Source organism: Phoenix dactylifera, chromosome 15 (assembly GCF_009389715.1).
Source record: "Phoenix dactylifera cultivar Barhee BC4 chromosome 15, palm_55x_up_171113_PBpolish2nd_filt_p, whole genome shotgun sequence".
NCBI lineage: Eukaryota > Viridiplantae > Streptophyta > Magnoliopsida > Arecales > Arecaceae > Phoenix > Phoenix dactylifera.
Genome location: NC_052406.1, coordinates 3,012,140 through 3,031,872, shown reverse-complemented (window position 1 = coordinate 3,031,872; position 19,733 = coordinate 3,012,140). Strand labels below are relative to the sequence as shown.

General features: G+C 44.0%; 1 protein-coding gene across 1 annotated transcript; it reads left to right on the top strand.

Moving 5' to 3' along the window:
* The first annotated feature begins 402 nt into the window (after positions 1-402).
* LOC103699013 (glucose-6-phosphate 1-dehydrogenase, chloroplastic-like) lies at positions 403-19,251 on the top strand. Its single transcript, XM_039134110.1, has 10 exons — positions 403-718; positions 13,166-13,338; positions 13,483-13,577; positions 14,227-14,341; positions 16,380-16,585; positions 16,800-16,949; positions 17,029-17,149; positions 17,244-17,473; positions 17,564-17,764; positions 18,863-19,251. The coding sequence occupies exons 1-10, from the start codon at positions 520-522 to the stop codon at positions 19,113-19,115; spliced, it is 1,743 nt and encodes a 580-aa protein (XP_038990038.1). The 5' UTR covers positions 403-519; the 3' UTR covers positions 19,116-19,251.
* The last annotated feature ends 482 nt before the right edge of the window (positions 19,252-19,733 follow it).

Below are 19,733 nucleotides of genomic sequence, written 5' to 3'. Positions count from 1 at the left end.
TCCTTAAATTTTTAGATAGAATGAGATAATTAGATAAAATTATTTTTGTTATAAAGGGCATAATAGATATTTTATGTAACTTTTTCAAGTAGGTACTTAATCAAATATAAGCTATTCTGAAATGTACTATTTTTTTTATATATCAATTAAATATATAAATTTATTTTTCAAAATTTTGTATATCTAGATATAATTTTTTTAAAAAAAACAATATTTCAACAAGATAAAATTTAACCCATCCCTCGAATTGTTCTCTTTTATTTTTTTGGTTTTTGAAAAAATCTCCTAAATTTTACCAAAAAAACGAAGGTTCCCTAAAAGCTAGGAGCCTCACATCCTGAATGTGAATGAATGGCTATTAAGAAGGCACGAGAGTTAAACAGATAAAAGAGCCCGTGGGAGAGAAAATATGGAGACACTGCCATCCGAAAGAACACCTGAAAGGCCATTTCAAGCTCCTCTGAGTTGGATTTCATCATTATCTCCCAAGTAATCCCAACCCACCTGCTCTCTTCATCAATGGTCATATGCTTCCACTCCTGTGACTCGGTGGCCTTCTCAACCTCTTCTTTGCAGCATGAGAGGAGCCTCTCAAGGTGGAGGAGGTGGAGGTGTCTCACCTCAGCCCCACACCTTCTATCAGGCAGGCAACCAAGGAGGGTGTGTCAGATAAAAAACTCGAATGGGTACCCTCTGAATGCTGCTTCCTTGCAGGATGGTGAGTCTCCTTCAGACCCCTGACCCTTAAAACTATCACATCTATTTGTCCTTAAAACATTGCTTTTTGTAAAGGTGTGCTTGTTTGTTATGATTGTTCAAATCCTCTACTGTTTTGTTGCTTTTCTTTGCATTATTGAGTTGTGGGTTGTGTTTAATGAGTTTTAAAGACTTGTAGGATGCCAATTAACTGGTATTGAAAAGAATACGAGTGCAAGTTTATGAGCATTTGTCATGTAATCAGATTACTGAGACATTATGAAGCTGTACAAAAGATGAACAAAATCAGGAGAATGGAGGTCTGTGACTGGTGTGGAATGATTGATCGGGTAATTGATGAAAAAACTCAAAAGGAATTGAAGAATTTGCACTTGATTTCTATTAGTTGGAAGCTTAAAATGTTCTTTTTCTTATTGCTTTTGATGAAAATGGTGGAGTGTTGGGAGAGGTTTTCATTGAGATAACACATGTCGCTGGGTGAGTGATAATGATGAAAATTATGCATTAATAAACCATGACAAGTGTACATGCTACTCATGAACAGACTTAAGATCATTTCCTTTATCACTTGTTTAGATGCTATAACTGCTAATTTTAGGAGGAGGTACCTTGGGTTATGTTATGGTGATGATATAGTGTTGATTGATGAAAATCATGATGTAGGAAATGATAGAGCAACTGAAGTCACACTAGCTCAAAACCCCCAACCACAATGTGAAGATGAAAAACAAGCTACACACAACGACCACCGAAGATGAATAAGAGTGAACAATTAATTGAAACAACTCAATACAAAGATGGAGAACAGTCAATTTGTCGTTATATTTTCGAATACAACTGACGGGGGAGGTATTTTATAGACTTTGGAGACGTCTAGTACATGCATTCACATTAATTATATGTAATTAAGATTGCATAGAAAAATGAAGAGACAAGAAGATGTAAAGATGGATAGATACATGAATATATTAATGATCTTCGCATGAATCTAGATTCATTATGTATCTAGACTATTCCAAAAAAAAATCAACTTTACTAATTTCAACACATGAGAGGTTGGAAGTTGGAAAAAAAATGAAGGAAAACTCAAGAGCCTAATGTCACGCCCCGGACTCGGATCCGTGACACGGCCGTGCTATTGCCGACTATCGCCCACAGTAGCACGCAGCCTCATACAGGGGTAACAGGTAGCCAAAAGGATTCAAACTTATATATATATATTAAAAGTTTTGCAGTACAACCTTCAAGTTTGAAACCAAAAATACAGAACTTCAATGCTATTCAAATGTACAAAAGTATATAAGCTTCTCCAAAAATACGAAGCTCTGTAACAAAATAAAAACATATCTGATGGCGATCACTGATGAGGATCTGAAAGAAAACGAAGCATAAACAGATGTGAGCTACACAGCTCAGTAAGTAATCCTGCATAATCCTACCGGATCAACCAGTAGGCTAAACATGTAAATCAGGATTTGAGAAGCTGACATGCATGTTTATCTAATAATCATCATGGCATAATATGTATGCAATTTAAACAAAGCAGTAGTGCAAATCACAAAATTTTCATAATATATGCATATGAAACCGTGCCCCCGGCATGCCGTGGTCCTTTTTCTCTCGGATGCTACTGCGAAGTCAGACTCGACCGCTGGCGGGGCCAGCTCAGTTACTATTCAGCCACTGGCGGGGCAGGCTCAATTACTATTCAGCCACTGGCGGGGCAAGCTCAGTTACTATTCAGCCACTGGCGGGGCAGGCCCAATTACTATTCAGCCACTGGCGGGGCAGGCTCAGTTACTATTCAGCCACTGGCGGGGCAGCTCAGTTACTATTCAGCCACTGGCGGGGCAAGCTCAGTTACTATTCAGCCACTGGCGGCTCAGTCATTCTCAGTAGCATCTTTGAGCCCATTATAGTGCCTCTGGGCTAGCTAAGACTTTATAAACTTACATGCATGATTAAAATATCAGTATCATCATGTCGCATACATAGCCATAGCTTCTGGGATCATGTAAGTTACTTATGCATTGTAACATATCATGCATGAAATATATATAAATGCTTGGGAAACATTAATAACATGGCATGATCCATAACAGGATTTGGACAGGTTACTTACAGCAAGTTCGTTATCCAGAGTCTTGGTGGCAAATCGTTGATTCCTAAAACCACATTATAGGAATCATATTATTCTCTATTTATTATAGAATTTGGTTCATCTTATCATGGACTTGCTTGGGTCCCAACCAAGGATCTTAGCCTATTTTAATTTAGCCAATTTGAAGCCTTTGGTGTTCATTTAAAGCCATTTGGGTCCATATGGTTAATTGGGCTTTTTAATGACAGGGCTGGGCCTGATTTAAAACTAAGTCCAGCCTCTTTCAGCCAATTAGGCCCTCTGCCAATTTAATTAGCTTGGACTGGGCCTGATTTACAATTAATTGGGCCTGCTGGGATTACTATTGCATAAATGGGGGTTCAGGCCCAGCTCAATTGGGTTTAATTTAACCCATTTAACTCGATTGGGCTTGAATCAATCCTTCATCGGACTCACCCAAATCGAATTAAAGGATTTAGGCCTAACGGGTTTCGGATCCGGACTTGGATCCGACCCGCTAGGCAGACCTGTTAAGGGTCCTTTCCCGGTGGTTCCAGAGGCTTCCGCCTCTTTTCGTGCGCCCCTCTCCCTTCTTCGGCCTCTCCATCTCCCATCCGCCGGCCTCCCCCTCCTTCCACCGAAACCCTTCCCGGCCTCTTCCGCCTCCGGTCCCTCCCGCTCCGGCCGAAGCCCCTTCCCGACCGTCTTCTCTCCTTCGCGGACGACCGGGGGATGCAGCACCCCCCGATCCACCGGCCGAAAAAGGGTGCTCCTCCCTCGGGCAACGGCGGCGGGAGGCCGACCCCTTCTTCCCTTCTCCGAAGTGTTGCCGGAGAAGAGGGGAAGGGCCGGGAGGTGAGATCGAGGCCGGACCTCCTCCGGGGGGGGGTCTTCACCGGCTCCGACCACGGCTAGGTAAGGCCGTGGCCCGAGGTAAGTATTTTTTTTTTTTGTCTTTCTTCTTCTTCTGTTTCCTTCTTCCCCCTTTTTCCTCTTTTTTTTTTTTCTTGTGGGAGTCTCGCCACCACCTCTCGCCGGCGGAGGGGCGGGGGCGGAGGCTGGCGGCCTTGGGGCCGCATTGGCCGCCGGCACGGCCAGAACCGGTGGCCCCCTGGCTGCCCCTCTGCCCTAGGGCGGCAGCGGCCGGGGACTGTCACCCCGTAGGCCGAGTCCAGTTGGGCTCGGCCCGGGTGGCGTTGGGCTCGGCTTGGGCCGTTCTCAGGCCGGCCCGCGGCCTGTTGGTCCAGCCCGCAGCCCGTGGGTCCGGCCCACGGCCCTCCTCCTGTTTTTTTTTTTTTCTCTCCCGTGCCGGTCTCCTCTTCTCTGTGCCAGTCTCCTCTCCTCTGTTTCAACAGAGGAGAGAATACCCCACAGAGGGGTACCTCCACTCTGTCCTTGCCTAGAGACCTACTTACAGAGCCTTACCTTGATTCGGTTGACTGGAGTTGGGCAGTATCTCCTTCTCGGCAACTCCCTCCTTCCTCTCCTAGGGCTGCAGGGTCCCTTCCGCCTCCAGCTCCAAGGCTTGGCTCTCTGGTGCAGTAGATCCAGAGGGTTAGAGGTTTAGGGAGGGTACATTCCATTCGGGGTTAGCAAATCTTAGGGGTTTTAAATACAGGGCTTATGACTTGACCCCAAAGGAGAGGTGGCGTTCTCTCCTTCCTCACTGCTCCGGGAGCCACCAGCTGCCCCTCCTCCTCAGGCCAGCTCACAGCTCATTTGCCGAGGGGGAGGAGGTGGCGGGCTCCTGTTTTGCATGCCGGTGGGGGTTTCTCCGTTGGCCATCTGGTGGTCTTGTCTTTTCAGCCCTTAGGCGGGAGATTATGGCCATCTTGGGCCAGCTAACCCCTCCCTGGCCCAATACTATTCAACTGGGCCCTACAGTATTGGGCCCGGTCTGTATTGGGCCCGGACATTACATCCTTCCCCCCTTAAATAAATTTCGTCCTCGAAATTAAGCATACCTTGGTTCTCGAAGAGCTGAGGGTAACACTGTCGCATCTCTTCTTCCAATTCCCAGGTGGCTTCCCTTTCAGTGTGATTGGTCCACTGGACCTTAACGTAGGGAATGGTGCGCCTTCGGAGGATCTGCTCTTTTCTGTCGACGATGCGCAGGGGAGCCTCCTCATAGGTTAAATCTCTATTTAATTGCAGGGGCTCATGTGGCACCACATGGCTGGGATCCGGGATGTACCTCCGCAGTAGTGAGACATGGAAGACGTCGTGTACGCCCGATAGCTCCGGGGGTAGGGCCAATTTGTAGGCAACCTTGCCTATCCTGGCAAGAATCTCGAATGGGCCGATGTAGCGAGGACTTAGCTTGCCGTGTCTTCCGAATCGGGTGATACCCTTCGATGGAGAAATTTTTAGGAAGACAGAGTTCCCCTCCAAAAATTCCAAGGCCCTTCTTCCTCTATCAGCCCATCTTTTCTGTCTGTCTTGGGCAGCCTGAAGCCTTTGCTTAATTAGTAGTACCTTGTCTTTGGTGTGCTGGACCAGTTCGGGGCCTAGCATTTTCCGCTCCCCGACATCATCCCAGTGTAAGGGGGACCGGCATTTTCTCCCATAGAGGGCTTCGTAGGGGGCCATCTGGATACTGGAATGGTAACTATTGTTATAAGCAAATTCCACCAGTGATATATGACTATCCCAATTTCCACCTAGGTCCACAGTGCAAGCCCTCAACATGTCTTCCAGAGTTTGGATTGTCCGCTCTGACTGGCCGTCAGTCTGGGGGTGGTATGCTGTACTGAGCCTCAGTCCGGTACCCATGGCCTTCTGAAAGCTTCCCCAGAATCTGGACATGAATCGGGGGTCACGATCATCTGCTCCGCTGATTTTTATCCGTTGCAGAAAAGAGATCCCTTACCCCCGCTTTTTAAGTATGCACTGGTACTCCGTGCAGGCGTACAATCTCGTCGATGTATAATTGGGCCAGCTTGTCTAAAGGAGTACCAATTCTGAATGGTAGAAAGTGGGCCGATTTTGTGAGACGGTCAACTATCACCCATACCGCATCATTCTTCCTTACTGTTCTAGGAAGTCCTGTAACAAAATCCATCGTGATGTGCTCCCACTTCCATTCAGGAATTTCTATTGGTTCCAGCAACCCTGCCGGCCTCTGGTGCTCTGCTTTTACCAGCTGACAGGTCAAACATCGGGCCACAAACTCAGCTATCTCTCTCTTCATCCCCTTCCACCAGTAATGTTCCCGAAGGTCCCGGAACATCTTAGTACTGCCTGGGTGAATAGAGAAACGGAATTGGTGGGCCTCTTCCATGATTTCCCTTCTTAGGTCAACATTTGCCGGTACACACAGTCGGTGGCCAAACCTTAGAGTGCCATCTGGGTGCATTTGGAGCTCGGGTCGCAACCCTTTCTCCACTTCATCCTTGAGCTGGCAGATGTGCTCATCAGACTGCTGGGCGACCTTTATTCTGTCGATCAAGGTTGGTTGTATGCTCAAAGCGGCCAGCAAACTTTTTGTAGTTCGCGTAACCACCTCAACCTGCAGTTTATCGAGATCCCCCTGAATCTGTGGTTGAGTGGTGAGTAATGCGGCGGAGCCCACTACTGATTTCCTGCTTAGGGCATCAGCCACCACGTTGGCCTTCCCTGGGTGGTACTTAATGCTCAGGTCATAATCCTTCAGGAGTTCTAACCACCTTCTTTGCCTCATATTCAATTCCTTCTGGGTGAATATATACTTTAGGCTCTTGTGGTCGGTGTACACTTCACAGTGTTCGCCATACAAATAATGTCTCCAAAGTTTCAAGGCGAACACTACTGCGGCCAACTCCAGGTCATGTGTCGGGTAGTTCTGTTCATAGGGTTTCAGCTGTCTCGAGGCATAGGCTACCACCTTGCCATCTTGCATCAGCACACAGCCTAGCCCGTTCTTGGAAGCATCACTGTAGATGGTAAATTCTCCAGTTAAGGACAACAATGTTAAAATTGGGGCAGAAACTAACCTTTGTTTAAGCTCCTGGAAGCTCCTCTCACACTTGCCGTCCCAGATAAACTTGGCCCGTTTCTTAGTCAACTGGGTCAAGGGGGTAGCTATTTTGGAGAACCCTTCCACAAATCGCCGGTAATACCCGGCTAATCCCAAAAAGCTTCTTATTTTCTTGGCGTTGGTAGGATGAGGCCAATCCACCACCGCTTCTATCTTCTTGGGGTCCACTGACACTCCTTCCTTAGAGATTATATGGCCGAGAAACGCCACACTGTCCAGCCAGAACTCACATTTGTTCAGCTTGGCGTACAGCCTCTTCTCTCGAAAGATTTGTAGCACCACCCTCAAATGGTCTTCATGTTCCTTCCGGCTCTTTGAGTATATCAAAATGTCATCGATGAAAACTATCACGAACTGATCCAAATATTGTTTAAAGACTCTGTTCATCAAGTCCATAAATGCAGCCGGGGCATTGGTCAGTCCAAAAGGCATAACCAGAAATTCATAATGCCCATACCTGGTTCGAAATGCAGTTTTTGGCACATCCTCAGATTTGATCTTCAGCTGATGGTAACCCGACCTCCAATCTATCTTGGAGAAGACTTGGGCGCCTTGCAGCTGATCAAACAGGTCATCGATCCGGGGTAGGGGATATTTGTTCTTTATGGTTATCTTGTTCAATTTCCGGTAATCGATGCATAGCCGCATACTCCCGTCTTTCTTTTTCACAAACAGGACATGAGCTCCCCATGGCAACGCACTAGGCTGGATGAACTTTTTATCCAGGAGTTCTTGTAGTTGTACCTTCAATTCCCTTAACTCAGCAGGGGCCATCCGATAAGGAGCCTTGGAGACTGGTCCCTCTCCTGGTGCGAGGTCGATAGTGAATTCGATCTCTCGGTCTGGGGGTAATCCTGGTAATTCCTCCGGGAAGACATCCGGATATTCTCTGACTATTGGAATATCTTCTAGTTTGGTCTCTTTCTGGGTATCCACTACACAGGCCAGATAGGCCATACACCCTTTTCTCAAAGCCTTTCCAGCTTTCAAGGCAGAAATAAAGTGTAGTGTAGGAGCATCTTGAAGGGGTATATCGCCCTGAAAGAAAAATTCTTGCTCCCCAGGTATCCGAAATACCACCCTCTTGTGGTAACAATCAATGTGGGCATGATACTGTGACATCCAGTCCATGCCCAAGATAATATCAAAGTCTTGCATGTCAAGCTGTAAAAGATTTGTCTCTAATTCTTTTTCCTCTATCTGAATTATGCAATCTTTATATTTAGTGTCAACAATTGCAGTTTTCTGAAGGGGTGTAGCAACATGCCATGGTTCCACTAATTTCTCAGATGTGCTAAGTAATTGTCTGGAAAAGCTAACTGACACGAAAGAATGCGTAGAACCAGAATCAAATAGAATGAGGGCAGGAACCGAGTTGACCAGAAGTGTACCTGTCACCACCTGATCGCTAGCACTGGCATCCTGTCGAGTCAGTGCGAAAACTCGAGGGTTACCCCTCGATCTCGGGTCCTCTGGTGCAGTATGTCTGGGCTCGTCCTTCTTTCTGCTAGGGCAGTTGCGGGCGATGTGTCCTGTCTGCCCGCAAGAATAACAAGCTCCGGTCTTCTTCATGCAGGTACCCTTGTGGTTTCCGCCACAGGTGGGGCAGCCTCTGCTCTGTCTCTTCTTGGGCACAGACCCCTTGCTGCCTCCAGACCCACTACTCGGTGCTCCCGATGACCGGGTCCTCTTCAGGTCCTCCTTCTCTCTCCCGGACCGTATCAGGTTAGCCTCAACCTTCAAGGCTCGGTCCAGTACATCTTTGTAGCTTGAGAATAGATGGGAGGATATTCGGGACCGAATCCCGTACCTCAATTCCTGTTCAAACCGGTTCACCTTACTTCTCTCATCCTCCATGAACTGGGGGCAAAATCGTCCCAGTTCGTTAAATTTATTGGCGTACTCCAGAACGGACATCTGGTCAGTCTGGGTCAGCGTCAAAAACTCATTCTGCTTCGCCAGGTGAACTGAGTCCGGAAAGTATTGATTGTAAAACATCCTCTTAAAGTCCCTCCAGGTGAGTCCGTCAATGGCATAAGCCGTCCCCATGGCCGTCCACCAGTATTCGGCGTTTCCTGTCAGCATAGAGGTCGCCAGTCGGACTGTCACCTCATCAGGAAAGTGGAGGGCTCGGAACATCTTTTCCATCTCCCGGATCCATGTTTCTGCCGCCATAGGGTCAGACCCACCCTCAAAGGTCGGGGGGTTCAGTCGGCGGAACCTCTCATAGCAGGAGTCTGCTGATGGCATAGCGGCCAGCTGCATCATCTGCTGCTGTTGCAGCACTTGTGCCATGAGCTGATACACTCCGGCTAGGCCTGCCTGACCCGCTGCAGACCGTGGAGTATCCGGGGAAGCTGACCGCTCGCTGGGCTCCGGGGAGGGTGGTCTCCGGTCGTCGTCCATATCTTCCTAATGATCGCCTAGCAGTCAAAAATTTTTACAGTGAGATTATGATAAACTAGCATATTATAACATTTTCTATGACGGTGACATTCTTAACTACCCCTTTTCTTAGGCATTTTATGGTTATTCTATTGTTTAACCTAGCTCTGATACCACTAGATGTCACGCCCCGGACCCGGATCCGTGACACGGCCGTGCTATTGCCAACTATCGCCCACAGTAGCACGCAGCCTCATACAGGGGTAACAGGTAGCCAAAAGGATTCAAACTTATATATATATATATTAAAAGTTTTGCAGTACAACCTTCAAGTTTGAAACCAAAAATACAGAACTTCAATGCTATTCAAATGTACAAAAGTATATAAGCTTCTCCAAAAATACGAAGCTCTGTAACAAAATAAAAACATATCTGATGGCGATCACTGATGAGGATCTGAAAGAAAACGAAGCATAAACAGATGTGAGCTACACGGCTCAGTAAGTAATCCTGCATAATTCTACTGGATCAACCAGTAGGCTAAACATGTAAATCAGGGTTTGAGAAGCTGACATGCATGTTTATCTAATAATCATCATGGCATAATATGTATGCAATTTAAACAAAGCAGTAGTGCAAATCACAAAATTTTCATAATATATGCATATGAAACCGTGCCCCCGGCATGCCGTGGTCCTTTTTCTCTCGGATGCTACTGCGAAGTCAGACTCGACCACTGGCGGGCCCAGCTCAGTTACTATTCAGCCACTGGCGGGGCAGGCTCAGTTACTATTCAGCCACTGGCGGGGCAAGCTCAGTTATTATTCAGCTACTGGCGGGGCAGGCCCAATTACTATTCAGCCACTGGCGGGGCAGGCTCAGTTACTATTCAGCCACTGGCGGGGCAGCTCAGTTACTATTCAGCCACTGGCGGGGCACGCTCAGTTACTATTCAGCCACTGGCGGCTCAGTCATTCTCAGTAGCATCTTTGAGCCCATTATAGTGCCTCTGGGCTAGCTAAGACTTTATAAACTTACATGCATGATTAAAATATCAGTATCATCATGTCGCATACATAGCCATAGCTTCTGGGATCATGCAAGTTACTTATGCATTGTAACATATCATGCATGAAACATATATAAATGCTTGGGAAACATTAATAACATGGCATGATCCATAACAGGATTTGGACAGGTTACTTACAGCAAGTTCGTTATCCAGAGTCTTGGTGGCAAATCGTTGATTCCTAAAACCACATTATAGGAATCATATTATTCTCTATTTATTATAGAATTTGGTTCATCTTATCATGGACTTGCTTGGGTCCCAACCAAGGATCTTAGCCTATTTTAATTTAGCCAATTTGAAGCCTTTGGTGTTCATTTAAAGCCATTTGGGTCCATATGGTTAATTGGGCTTTTTAATGACAGGGTTGGGCCTGATTTAAAACTAAGTCCAGCCTCTTTCAGCCAATTAGGCCCTCTGCCAATTTAATTAGCTTGGACTGGGCCTGATTTACAATTAATTGGGCCTGCTGGGATTACTATTGCATAAATGGGGGTTCAGGCCCAGCTCAATTGGGTTTAATTTAACCCATTTAACTCGATTGGGCTTGAATCAATCCTTCATCGGACTCACCCAAATCGAATTAAAGGATTTAGGCCTAACGGGTTTGGGATCCGGACTTGGATCCGACCCGCTAGGCAGACCCGTTAAGGGTCCTTTTCCGGTGGTTTCAGAGGCTTCCGCCTCTTTTCGTGCGCCCCTCTCCCTTCTTCGGCCTCTCCATCTCCCATCCGCCGGCCTCCCCCTCCTTCCACCGAAACCCTTCCCGGCCTCTTCCGCCTCCGGTCCCTCCCGCTCCGGCCGAAGCCCCTTCCCGACCGTCTTCTCTCCTTCGCGGACGACCGGGGGATGCAGCGCCCCCCGATCCACCGGCCGAAAAAGGGTGCTCCTCCCTCGGGCAACGGCGGCGGAAGGCCGGCCCCTTCTTCCCTTCTCCGAAGTGTTGCCGGAGAAGAGGGGAAGGGCCGGGAGGTGAGATCGAGCCCGGACCTCCTCCGGGGGGGGTCTTCACCGGCTCCGACCACGGCTAGGTAAGGCCGTGGCCCGAGGTAAGTATTTTTTTTTTTTTGTCTTTCTTCTTCTTCTGTTTCCTTCTTCCCCCTTCTTCCTCTTTTTTTTTTTTTTTTCTTGTGGGAGTCTCGCCACCACCTCTCGCCGGCGGAGGGGCGGGGGCGGAGGCTGGCGGCCTTGGCGCCGCATTGGCCGCCGGCACGGCCAGAACCGGTGGTCCCCTGGCTGCCCCTCTGCCCTAGGGCGGCAGCGGCCGGGGACTGTCACCCCGTAGGCCGAGTCCAGTTGGGCTCGGCCCGGGTGGCGTTGGGCTCGGCTTGGGCCGTTCTCAGGCCGGCCCGCGGCCTGTTGGTCCAGCCCGCAGCCCGTGGGTCCGGCCCACGGCCCTCCTCCTGTTTTTTTTTTTTTCTCTCCCGTGCCGGTCTCCTCTTCTCTGTGCCAGTCTCCTCCCCTCTGTTTCATCAGTGAAACAGAGGGGAGAATACCCCACAGAGGGGTACCTCCACTCTGTCCTTGCCTAGAGACCTACTTACAGAGCCTTACCTTGATTCGGTTGACTGGAGTTGGGCAGTATCTCCTTCTCGGCAACTCCCTCCTTCCTCTCTTAGGGCTGCAGGGTCCCTTCCGCCTCCAGCTCCAAGGCTTGGCTCTCTGGTGCAGTAGATCCAGAGGGTTAGAGGTTTAGGGAGGGTACATTCCATTCGGGGTTAGCAAATCTTAGGGGTTTTAAATACAGGGCTTATGACTTGACCCCAAAGGAGAGGTGGCGTTCTCTCCTTCCTCACTGCTCCGGGAGCCACCAGCTGCCCCTCCTCCTCAGGCCAGCTCACAGCTCATTTGCCGAGGGGGAGGAGGTGGCGGGCTCCTGTTTTGCATGCCGGTGGGGGTTTCTCCGTTGGCCATCTGGTGGTCTTGTCTTTTCAGCCCTTAGGCGGGAGATTATGGCCATCTTGGGCCAGCTAACCCCTCCCTGGCCCAATACTATTCAACTGGGCCCTACAGTATTGGGCCCGGTCTGTATTGGGCCCGGACATTACACCTAAAGTATAAAAATTGAGACAAAAAAGAACTCATTAAGTGGATGTATATCAGAAGCATTGGAAGAGTTAATGATGTACTTTGAATTGTTAGGCAAGACATTTTGCAGAAGGATGAAGATATAAGGAAGAAAGCTTCTTCTAGGTTTAAAGCAGGGTGATTCATCTTTGGAGTGCTCTGCAGTTGCAAAGGCTATTAATACTACAAGAAAAGTCTATAAAATAGTTATAAGCCAGCTCTAGTGCATATATCAATTTTCATGCACATGAAAACAGCAATATGAGGATGCTCGGGTGCAAGTGTAGTAAAACTAGATATATAGACGTCCAATAACTGTACTTGAAGAAGACTAGAGATGGCCTTGATAGAGGATATCAAAACAAGGTGATGGAATTTACTTAAAAAAGAAAAAAAAAATGGTGAGGGAAATTTCCTTCAGTCAGACTTGTTAGATAGGCTGGAGATAGTCTGAATGAGGCGGGGGTCTGGAACACAAGTAAAAGGTTCGGAAAAGAGTAGGGTGAGACCAGAGGAGAGTAGTGCGGAGGTTTTAGGAAGTGATATTATGGGAAATTTTAATTTCAGAGGACTTGCATGGTCTTCTATAGTAACTAATTGCAGAGTACGACTGATGAGGCCAAACCTAAAATTCCTTGAAGGCTTCCTGTTCATATTCATTTCTTGAGTTGTTCAGGTCCAAATGTGTTTCTCTGACTTTTTTTTGGGCCTTGTTTCTTCTTGATACATAAATCATGATGTTTATGCACTTCAAAAATGTCTCCATTTCCTTTTTGTTTGTTGGTTTTCTGAAAAAGTATACCTGGAGCAGGTTTAGCTGAAAATTTTTCAGCAGAAGCATCAGTCGAGAAACGTTCTAAAGATGGCCCCAAACAAAATGAGAGTACGGTCAGTATTACCGTTGTGGGAGCTTCTGGAGATCTAGCCAGGAAAAAAATCTTCCCTGCACTTTTCGCTCTCTTTTATGAAGATTGTCTTCCCAAGGTCATTCTTTTGTGCTGATCTTTTTTTTTTTTTACTTCTGGAGTTACCATACTGAGACTTGACTCCAATTGGTAATTATTTCTGACTTCATTTTGGCTTTGATTGTATCGTTGTTTGGCTTTATTTTTTCCCCTTTTTATGCAGCATTTTACAGTTTTTGGCTATGCTCGAAGCAAACTAACTGATGAAGAGCTCAGAAACATGATTAGCAAAACTCTGACCTGCAGAATTGATAAGAGGTACCACTTTTAAAATTAATGCTTTCCTTCCCATACATGAATTTTTAATTCCTTGAAATTTTTGGACCAAACTTGATCATTGATATCTCATCGGCATTATAGCTTCCTTTGTGTGTTTGTTGTTGTTACATGAAGTAAACTTTATCTTTTCTTTTCCATTTTATCTTTTGTTCTTTTATTATTTCTACAAATATTTGCTTATGTGATGAATGTTCTTTTTTTTTAAAAAAAAAAATTTAGCAAATGGTAGATATATCCCACCAGTCATTTCATTGAAAAAATTCAATTGGGATAAGAAAGAGCCAGTCGGGAAACACCCAGCGGCTCAAGAGAAGAAGGGAAGAAATAGAATGGCAAACAGCCCTTATTTTTTAAGTCTCTCCAACTTGGATATCTAGATAATAAACTGTACTGTTTGGCAAGCTGGAATCAGGCACACAAGGTCACAAAAACCTTTGCCAACTATCTGGATTCTAAACTATGTGACTGAACCCTATTTATTGTCTACTTACTAGAGTGTGGCATATGCGATGCACATTCATGTGCTCTGAGAAATATGAAGCATGGAACTTCACCAATGCTCTCCCCTGGAAAGTTTGGATTACAGTAGAATAGATATGAAGTAATGTATGTACTGATCATTTTACAGGGAGAACTGCAATGACAAGATGGAACAGTTTTTGCAGAGATGCTTCTACCAATCGGGACAATATGGCTCAGAGGAAAATTTTGTAGAATTAGACCAAAAGCTTAGAGAAAATGAGGTACTTTGTTTCCTGAGAATTCTGAATTTTAATGATAAGCTCTGTAGAGACGGATATTTTGTTTTATTGAGACTTGTTTATCCAATATGAAAATCATGTTTAATTTTTAGCCTTGCATTATAGGATATCAGTGTCTGTCCTAGAGGGATGATGTCTGACTAAGAACTAATTACAAATGTTGTCAGATTAAAGGATCATACCTTCACCAATAATACCGATCTCATGTTGATGGAATAAGACGGCTTCAATGTTAAGGCCAGATGTAGTGGGTGTTATGAAGATAGGCTCGAAGCAACATTTAGCCTCGACAATATCCTCTGAAATACAAAACAAAAGGGGAAAAATGCTGATCTATGGAGTTGAAAATTAATGATGGTATATACCCCAAAAGTTCCCTAGCACATGCATTTTTAGAACCCAAAAACCATAAAACTGAACATGATATTTAGTCTGTCTTAAAAAAAATTGTAACAACCCGGACCTTACCCAAAATTAGCCGGAAGGTATTTTTTGGATTCCTTAGTTCTGTATAAATACCCAAGATCTCCTCGGCGAATAACCGATGTGCGACTAAACACACGCCTACATGAGTCCTCACATACTCTACTCGTTCAAGCTCTGACATTCTCGTCAGGCTAAGAGTTTAAATCCATTCAAATCTAATCATAACCACTGCGATCGGCTCATGGCCAGCTTTCATGAACTCATGTTGCAGTGTCTTCTAGTTCATATAAGCTATGGGCCGAGTTTGCTTTGATACTATTTGTAACAACTCAGGACCTTATCCAAAATAGCCAGCCGAAATGTATTATTTGGGTTTCTTGTTCTTGTATAAGTATTCAAAATTTACCCAGCAAATAACAATGTGGGACCAAACACACGCCCGCAGGAGTCCTCACATACTCTCTTTATTTAAGTTTTGACGTCCTCGTCAGGCTGAGGGTTCAAATCCATTCAAGTCTAATCACAAACACCACGATCGGCCTATGGTCGGCCCCAATGGATCCGTGCTGCAGTGTTCCTAGTTTACATAAGTTATGGGCCGGGTCCGCTCTGATACCATTTGTAACAACCCAAGACCTCACCTAAAATGGCCAACCGGAAGGTATTATTTGAGTTCTTTGATCCTGTATAAGTATCCAAGAGCTATTCAGTGAATAACCGATGTGGGACTAAACACACGCCCATACAAGTCCTCACAAAAACAAACTTAATTCAACCCTTACCATGGTGACACTCGATCATATCTTTGTCCTAGTAATGGAGTATTTAAATTTCAAGACGCGCATCCATATCTTCCCATTTTATAGTGGTTGAATATATCGGCATAACAGCTTATGATCTACTTCATTTAAACTGGCAGCTTATTACCTTGTTATTTGCATAATTGAACATCATGTGATTTCCAAACTTTGGTAAATTGTGCATCTTTCATGGTTAAGAAAGCAATGCAACCATCATCCTTCAAAGAGGGAGATAACCGAGCTCCTTTTTATGACGGAAATTCATATAAAATGGATATCTTGCCTTTTCCTATTTGACCTATCTTTTGCTAAGGAGAAGCCATCTCAAAATCTAATGAATCACCCAGGCATATCATATACTGAGAACATGTATGAAAATGATAGAACTGGTCAGAGAAGATGTTTCCATTTGATGGTTAGGTTGTTGCTTTAGCTAACCACTTTCAGTTCACTACTTTGGTCCATGAAATGACAAAATGGCGAATATTGCTGGCCTTTAGCACGTGAGATTGTGCATGTCCTTAGGTCGTTATACGACGCCTTTATCTTGTGTATATTGAATTTAAAATAGTGTTATAATGAACTTCATGCATTTATTGAAGTTCACAAAGACATGTTTTCCTAGGGTAGCTTTGTCATGGTTGACCAATAACTTGGTCTTGATGAAATTCTTGTTTACCTTTTTGTCAACCTTCTTTTCTGAATGTATGAATTTTATGTCTGTCCTGCTTTCTTGAGTGCCTCTGAACTGCTGCAACAATATGTGCCTTTTAGTTCTGATGGAAAACTTTCAGGCAGGGAAATTGCCAAATAGGTTATTTTACCTATCAATTCCTCCAAATATATTTATCGATGTGGTGAGATGTGCTAGCCATCATGCTTCTTCTCCAACTGGTTGGACCAGAGTCATTGTTGAAAAGCCATTTGGTCGTGACTCTGAGTCATCTGCAGAGCTCACAAGACGTTTAAAGCAGTATCTAACTGAGGACCAAATTTTCAGGTATATCTTTTTGAGAGAAAAAAAAATTCAGGTATATCATGCAATAAAACTTCCCCTTCAATTTCTTATTGCATAAAGAGTTTAATTTTGATTACATCCAGTTGCAGTAATATTATTTTTTTCCATTTAGCTTGTAGACTGTCATGGAATTGTATGAACTTCTGAATTTGTGGATTTTGGTTTTAGATATGTCAGCTTTTACTATTTCTTGTAGGATTGACCATTATTTAGGAAAAGAGCTTGTTGAAAACCTTTCGGTGCTTCGTTTCTCCAATCTTGTTTTTGAACCACTGTGGTCGCGGAAATACATTAGGAATGTACAGCTGATATTTTCTGAAGATTTTGGAACGGAAGGCCGAGGCGGGTTTGTCGTGTGTTTCAATCCATTTGAGATAACATACATCATTTATAGGAAAATTGACCATATCCTTCTTAATCTGCAGTTACTTTGATAACTATGGAATCATCCGGGACATAATGCAGAATCATCTTCTCCAAATATTAGCTTTATTTGCAATGGAGACTCCTGTCAGTTTGGATGCTGAGGATATTCGAAATGAAAAGGTGCCGAGAAACTAACTATAGTCATCATACAATATAATTTCTCTAAAATCTCGAGCAAATATAATTTCTCTAAAATTATTTGTTTTTTGTCCAGGTAAAAGTTCTACGGTCTATGAGGACATTGAAACTTGATGATGTTGTCGTAGGACAGTATAAGGGCCATACAAAGGGTGGAAAATCCTACCCTGCATACACTGATGACCAGACAGTGCCAAAGGGGAGTCTTACTCCAACATTTGCTGCTGCTGCTGTCTTTATTGATAATGCAAGATGGGATGATGTGCCTTTTTTAATGAAAGCTGGAAAAGCCTTGAACACAAGGAGGTTAGATTTTTTTCCCATTTTTTTTTCTTCAGGTTAAGTAATAATTTTGATCACCATTGAGTGGAAGGTTCAACCTGGTTGAATGCTCAGAGCAGAGATTAGAGTTCAGTTCAGGCATGTTCCTGGGAATCTATACAAGCGCAACTTTGGAACTGATTTAGATAAAGCAACTAATGAGCTCGTGATCCGCGTACAACCTGATGAAGCCATATATCTGAAGATAAATAATAAGATTCCAGGGCTCAGCATGAGATTGGATAGAAGTAATCTGAATCTACTTTATGCAGCAAGGTAAGAACTGATTGTAGATTCTTTGGAAATCCTTGTATCAATTTCATCATCAATCATGACTTTGTAAGGCAACTATTTTCTTGATTTAGTTTAACTTATGAGTGCAGCGGTTTGTTGGCATTATAAGATAAGACAGTTAGGCAAACAGAAACAGAGATATTATAAGCAAAGTTGCATATATGTATGCATAATTAGGTTGTGCTGATAACTATCTTGTCGCATATATTCTGTAAACTTTATCTACTGTTAGATTAATTTTTGGATTATCATACAGTTTTCATCAGGACTATACATTGTTAAGTACCGCTAGTAGTCTATTGCATAGTGATAAACATTTAGACCAAAACTGAGGACAAAAGAGATAGAACAGGTAAGTAGATAAAAACTAGCAACAGTAAGTTAGGCGAAATCAGAGAAATCATGAAACCTACCAAGTTATGATTTGCTTTACGATATTGTATTATTTCTATTTGTCGTTCATCAGTTCATGTGCAAGAGATCACAATTTTTTCTCCATAGCTGGAAATATGGTTTTCAGCTTAAACAAGTTACTAGACTTCTCATCCTTGGGTACAAAAATATCAACATATTATGCTGACTTGGTGGCTTAACGCATCTTTTATTCTATTAGTTTGTAACTTCCATGTTCATTTTTGAAAAATATTTATATAATAGCTTAAAGGCATATCGAAAAGCTCTTACAATCGTAAAAAATACAGATTTCATCTTGTTGCTTGAGGAAAGAAATATACTATAGATATGCATTTGTAGCATGTGATTACTTTGTGAATGAGGAAATTATGTTGCTACCTGATACCCCATCCCTCCTGAAATGGTGCCATAACAAAGAACAAACTTTTATGATGTTTTAAGATATGATGCCATCATATCAAACCTATTGCATTCATCGTCATTTATAGCCTCTTTGATCTGCAGCACAATCCTACCTCATTTCAATTGATTAGGAGTTACAAACAGGGACAACTTTGCTTGCCAATATGCTTAAGTAAAAGCTTGACCAGGATCTACTTGATAATTCCTCCAATTATCTTTAGGGGACATCGAAGATTGATTTATCTAGCATGACATGCTATGCAGGTATCTTAGGGAGATACCAGATGCATACGAGAGACTGCTTTTAGATGCGATAGAAGGAGAGCGCCGACTCTTCATCAGAAGTGATGAGCTTGATGCAGCTTGGGCTCTCTTCACACCAGTGCTGAAGGAATTGGAAGACAAAAGGATTTCACCAGAGCTTTATCCATATGGTAGCAGAGGACCAGTGGGGGCACATTATCTTGCTGCAAAGTACAATGTAAGATGGGGAGATCTTAGTAGTGAGAACTCATAGACGTTTCAACCTTTTGATTCAAGATTGTGCTTAGATGAGTGCTTTTATGTCAAAACATTTGTATTTTTTGTGCATGTCTTTTACGAGCCAATTTGTTGCAAATATTTATTTATATCTCACTTCATATTTTTTTTAAGCTGCTGCATTATTCATCTATCTTTCAAGTTAAGAAACGGGAACAAGGTCCTCTGAATGTTATTTATATGGACGAGAGTCGCTGTTCGTTACTGGATAAGGCAGTTAGGCCCTTTAATTGTTCGATAACCACCCGCGCGTTACGGGATTAACTAGGTGCGATCGTGGAACAGCTAGCTACTGGAGAGAATTTAAGTAGAATTATGGCGGTTGTTAATGAGGGCCATATTGCAAAATTCTATTAGTCGATGTGCCCACTTCAGCAGAGATCGGTTCCGAGGCATATCATCAGACATGTCTTCCTGATACTTTTCTAGTTACTTTTCTATTGATGTCCAAGGCAGTCTGCAATTTTTTTTTTATCTTTGTCGTCCTAATGATTCTAGGGTCAATATTCCATGAAGTATAGAAATTTCTTAAACTATGCATAATTTCTGTATTGGTTGAATGAGGCATCCATTTGTGCTCTAATAACATTTCATA

Excerpts from the sequence above, each read along its gene's own strand:
- LOC103699013 (XM_039134110.1), top strand. The coding sequence starts at position 520 with ATGGTCATATGCTTCCACTCCTGTGACTCGGTGGCCTTCTCAACCTCT. Across the intron at positions 16,586-16,799 it reads ACTGAGGACCAAATTTTCAG|GATTGACCATTATTTAGGAA; the intron begins GTATATCTTTTT and ends TATTTCTTGTAG. Across the intron at positions 17,150-17,243 it reads AGGATATTCGAAATGAAAAG|GTAAAAGTTCTACGGTCTAT; the intron begins GTGCCGAGAAAC and ends TTTTTTGTCCAG.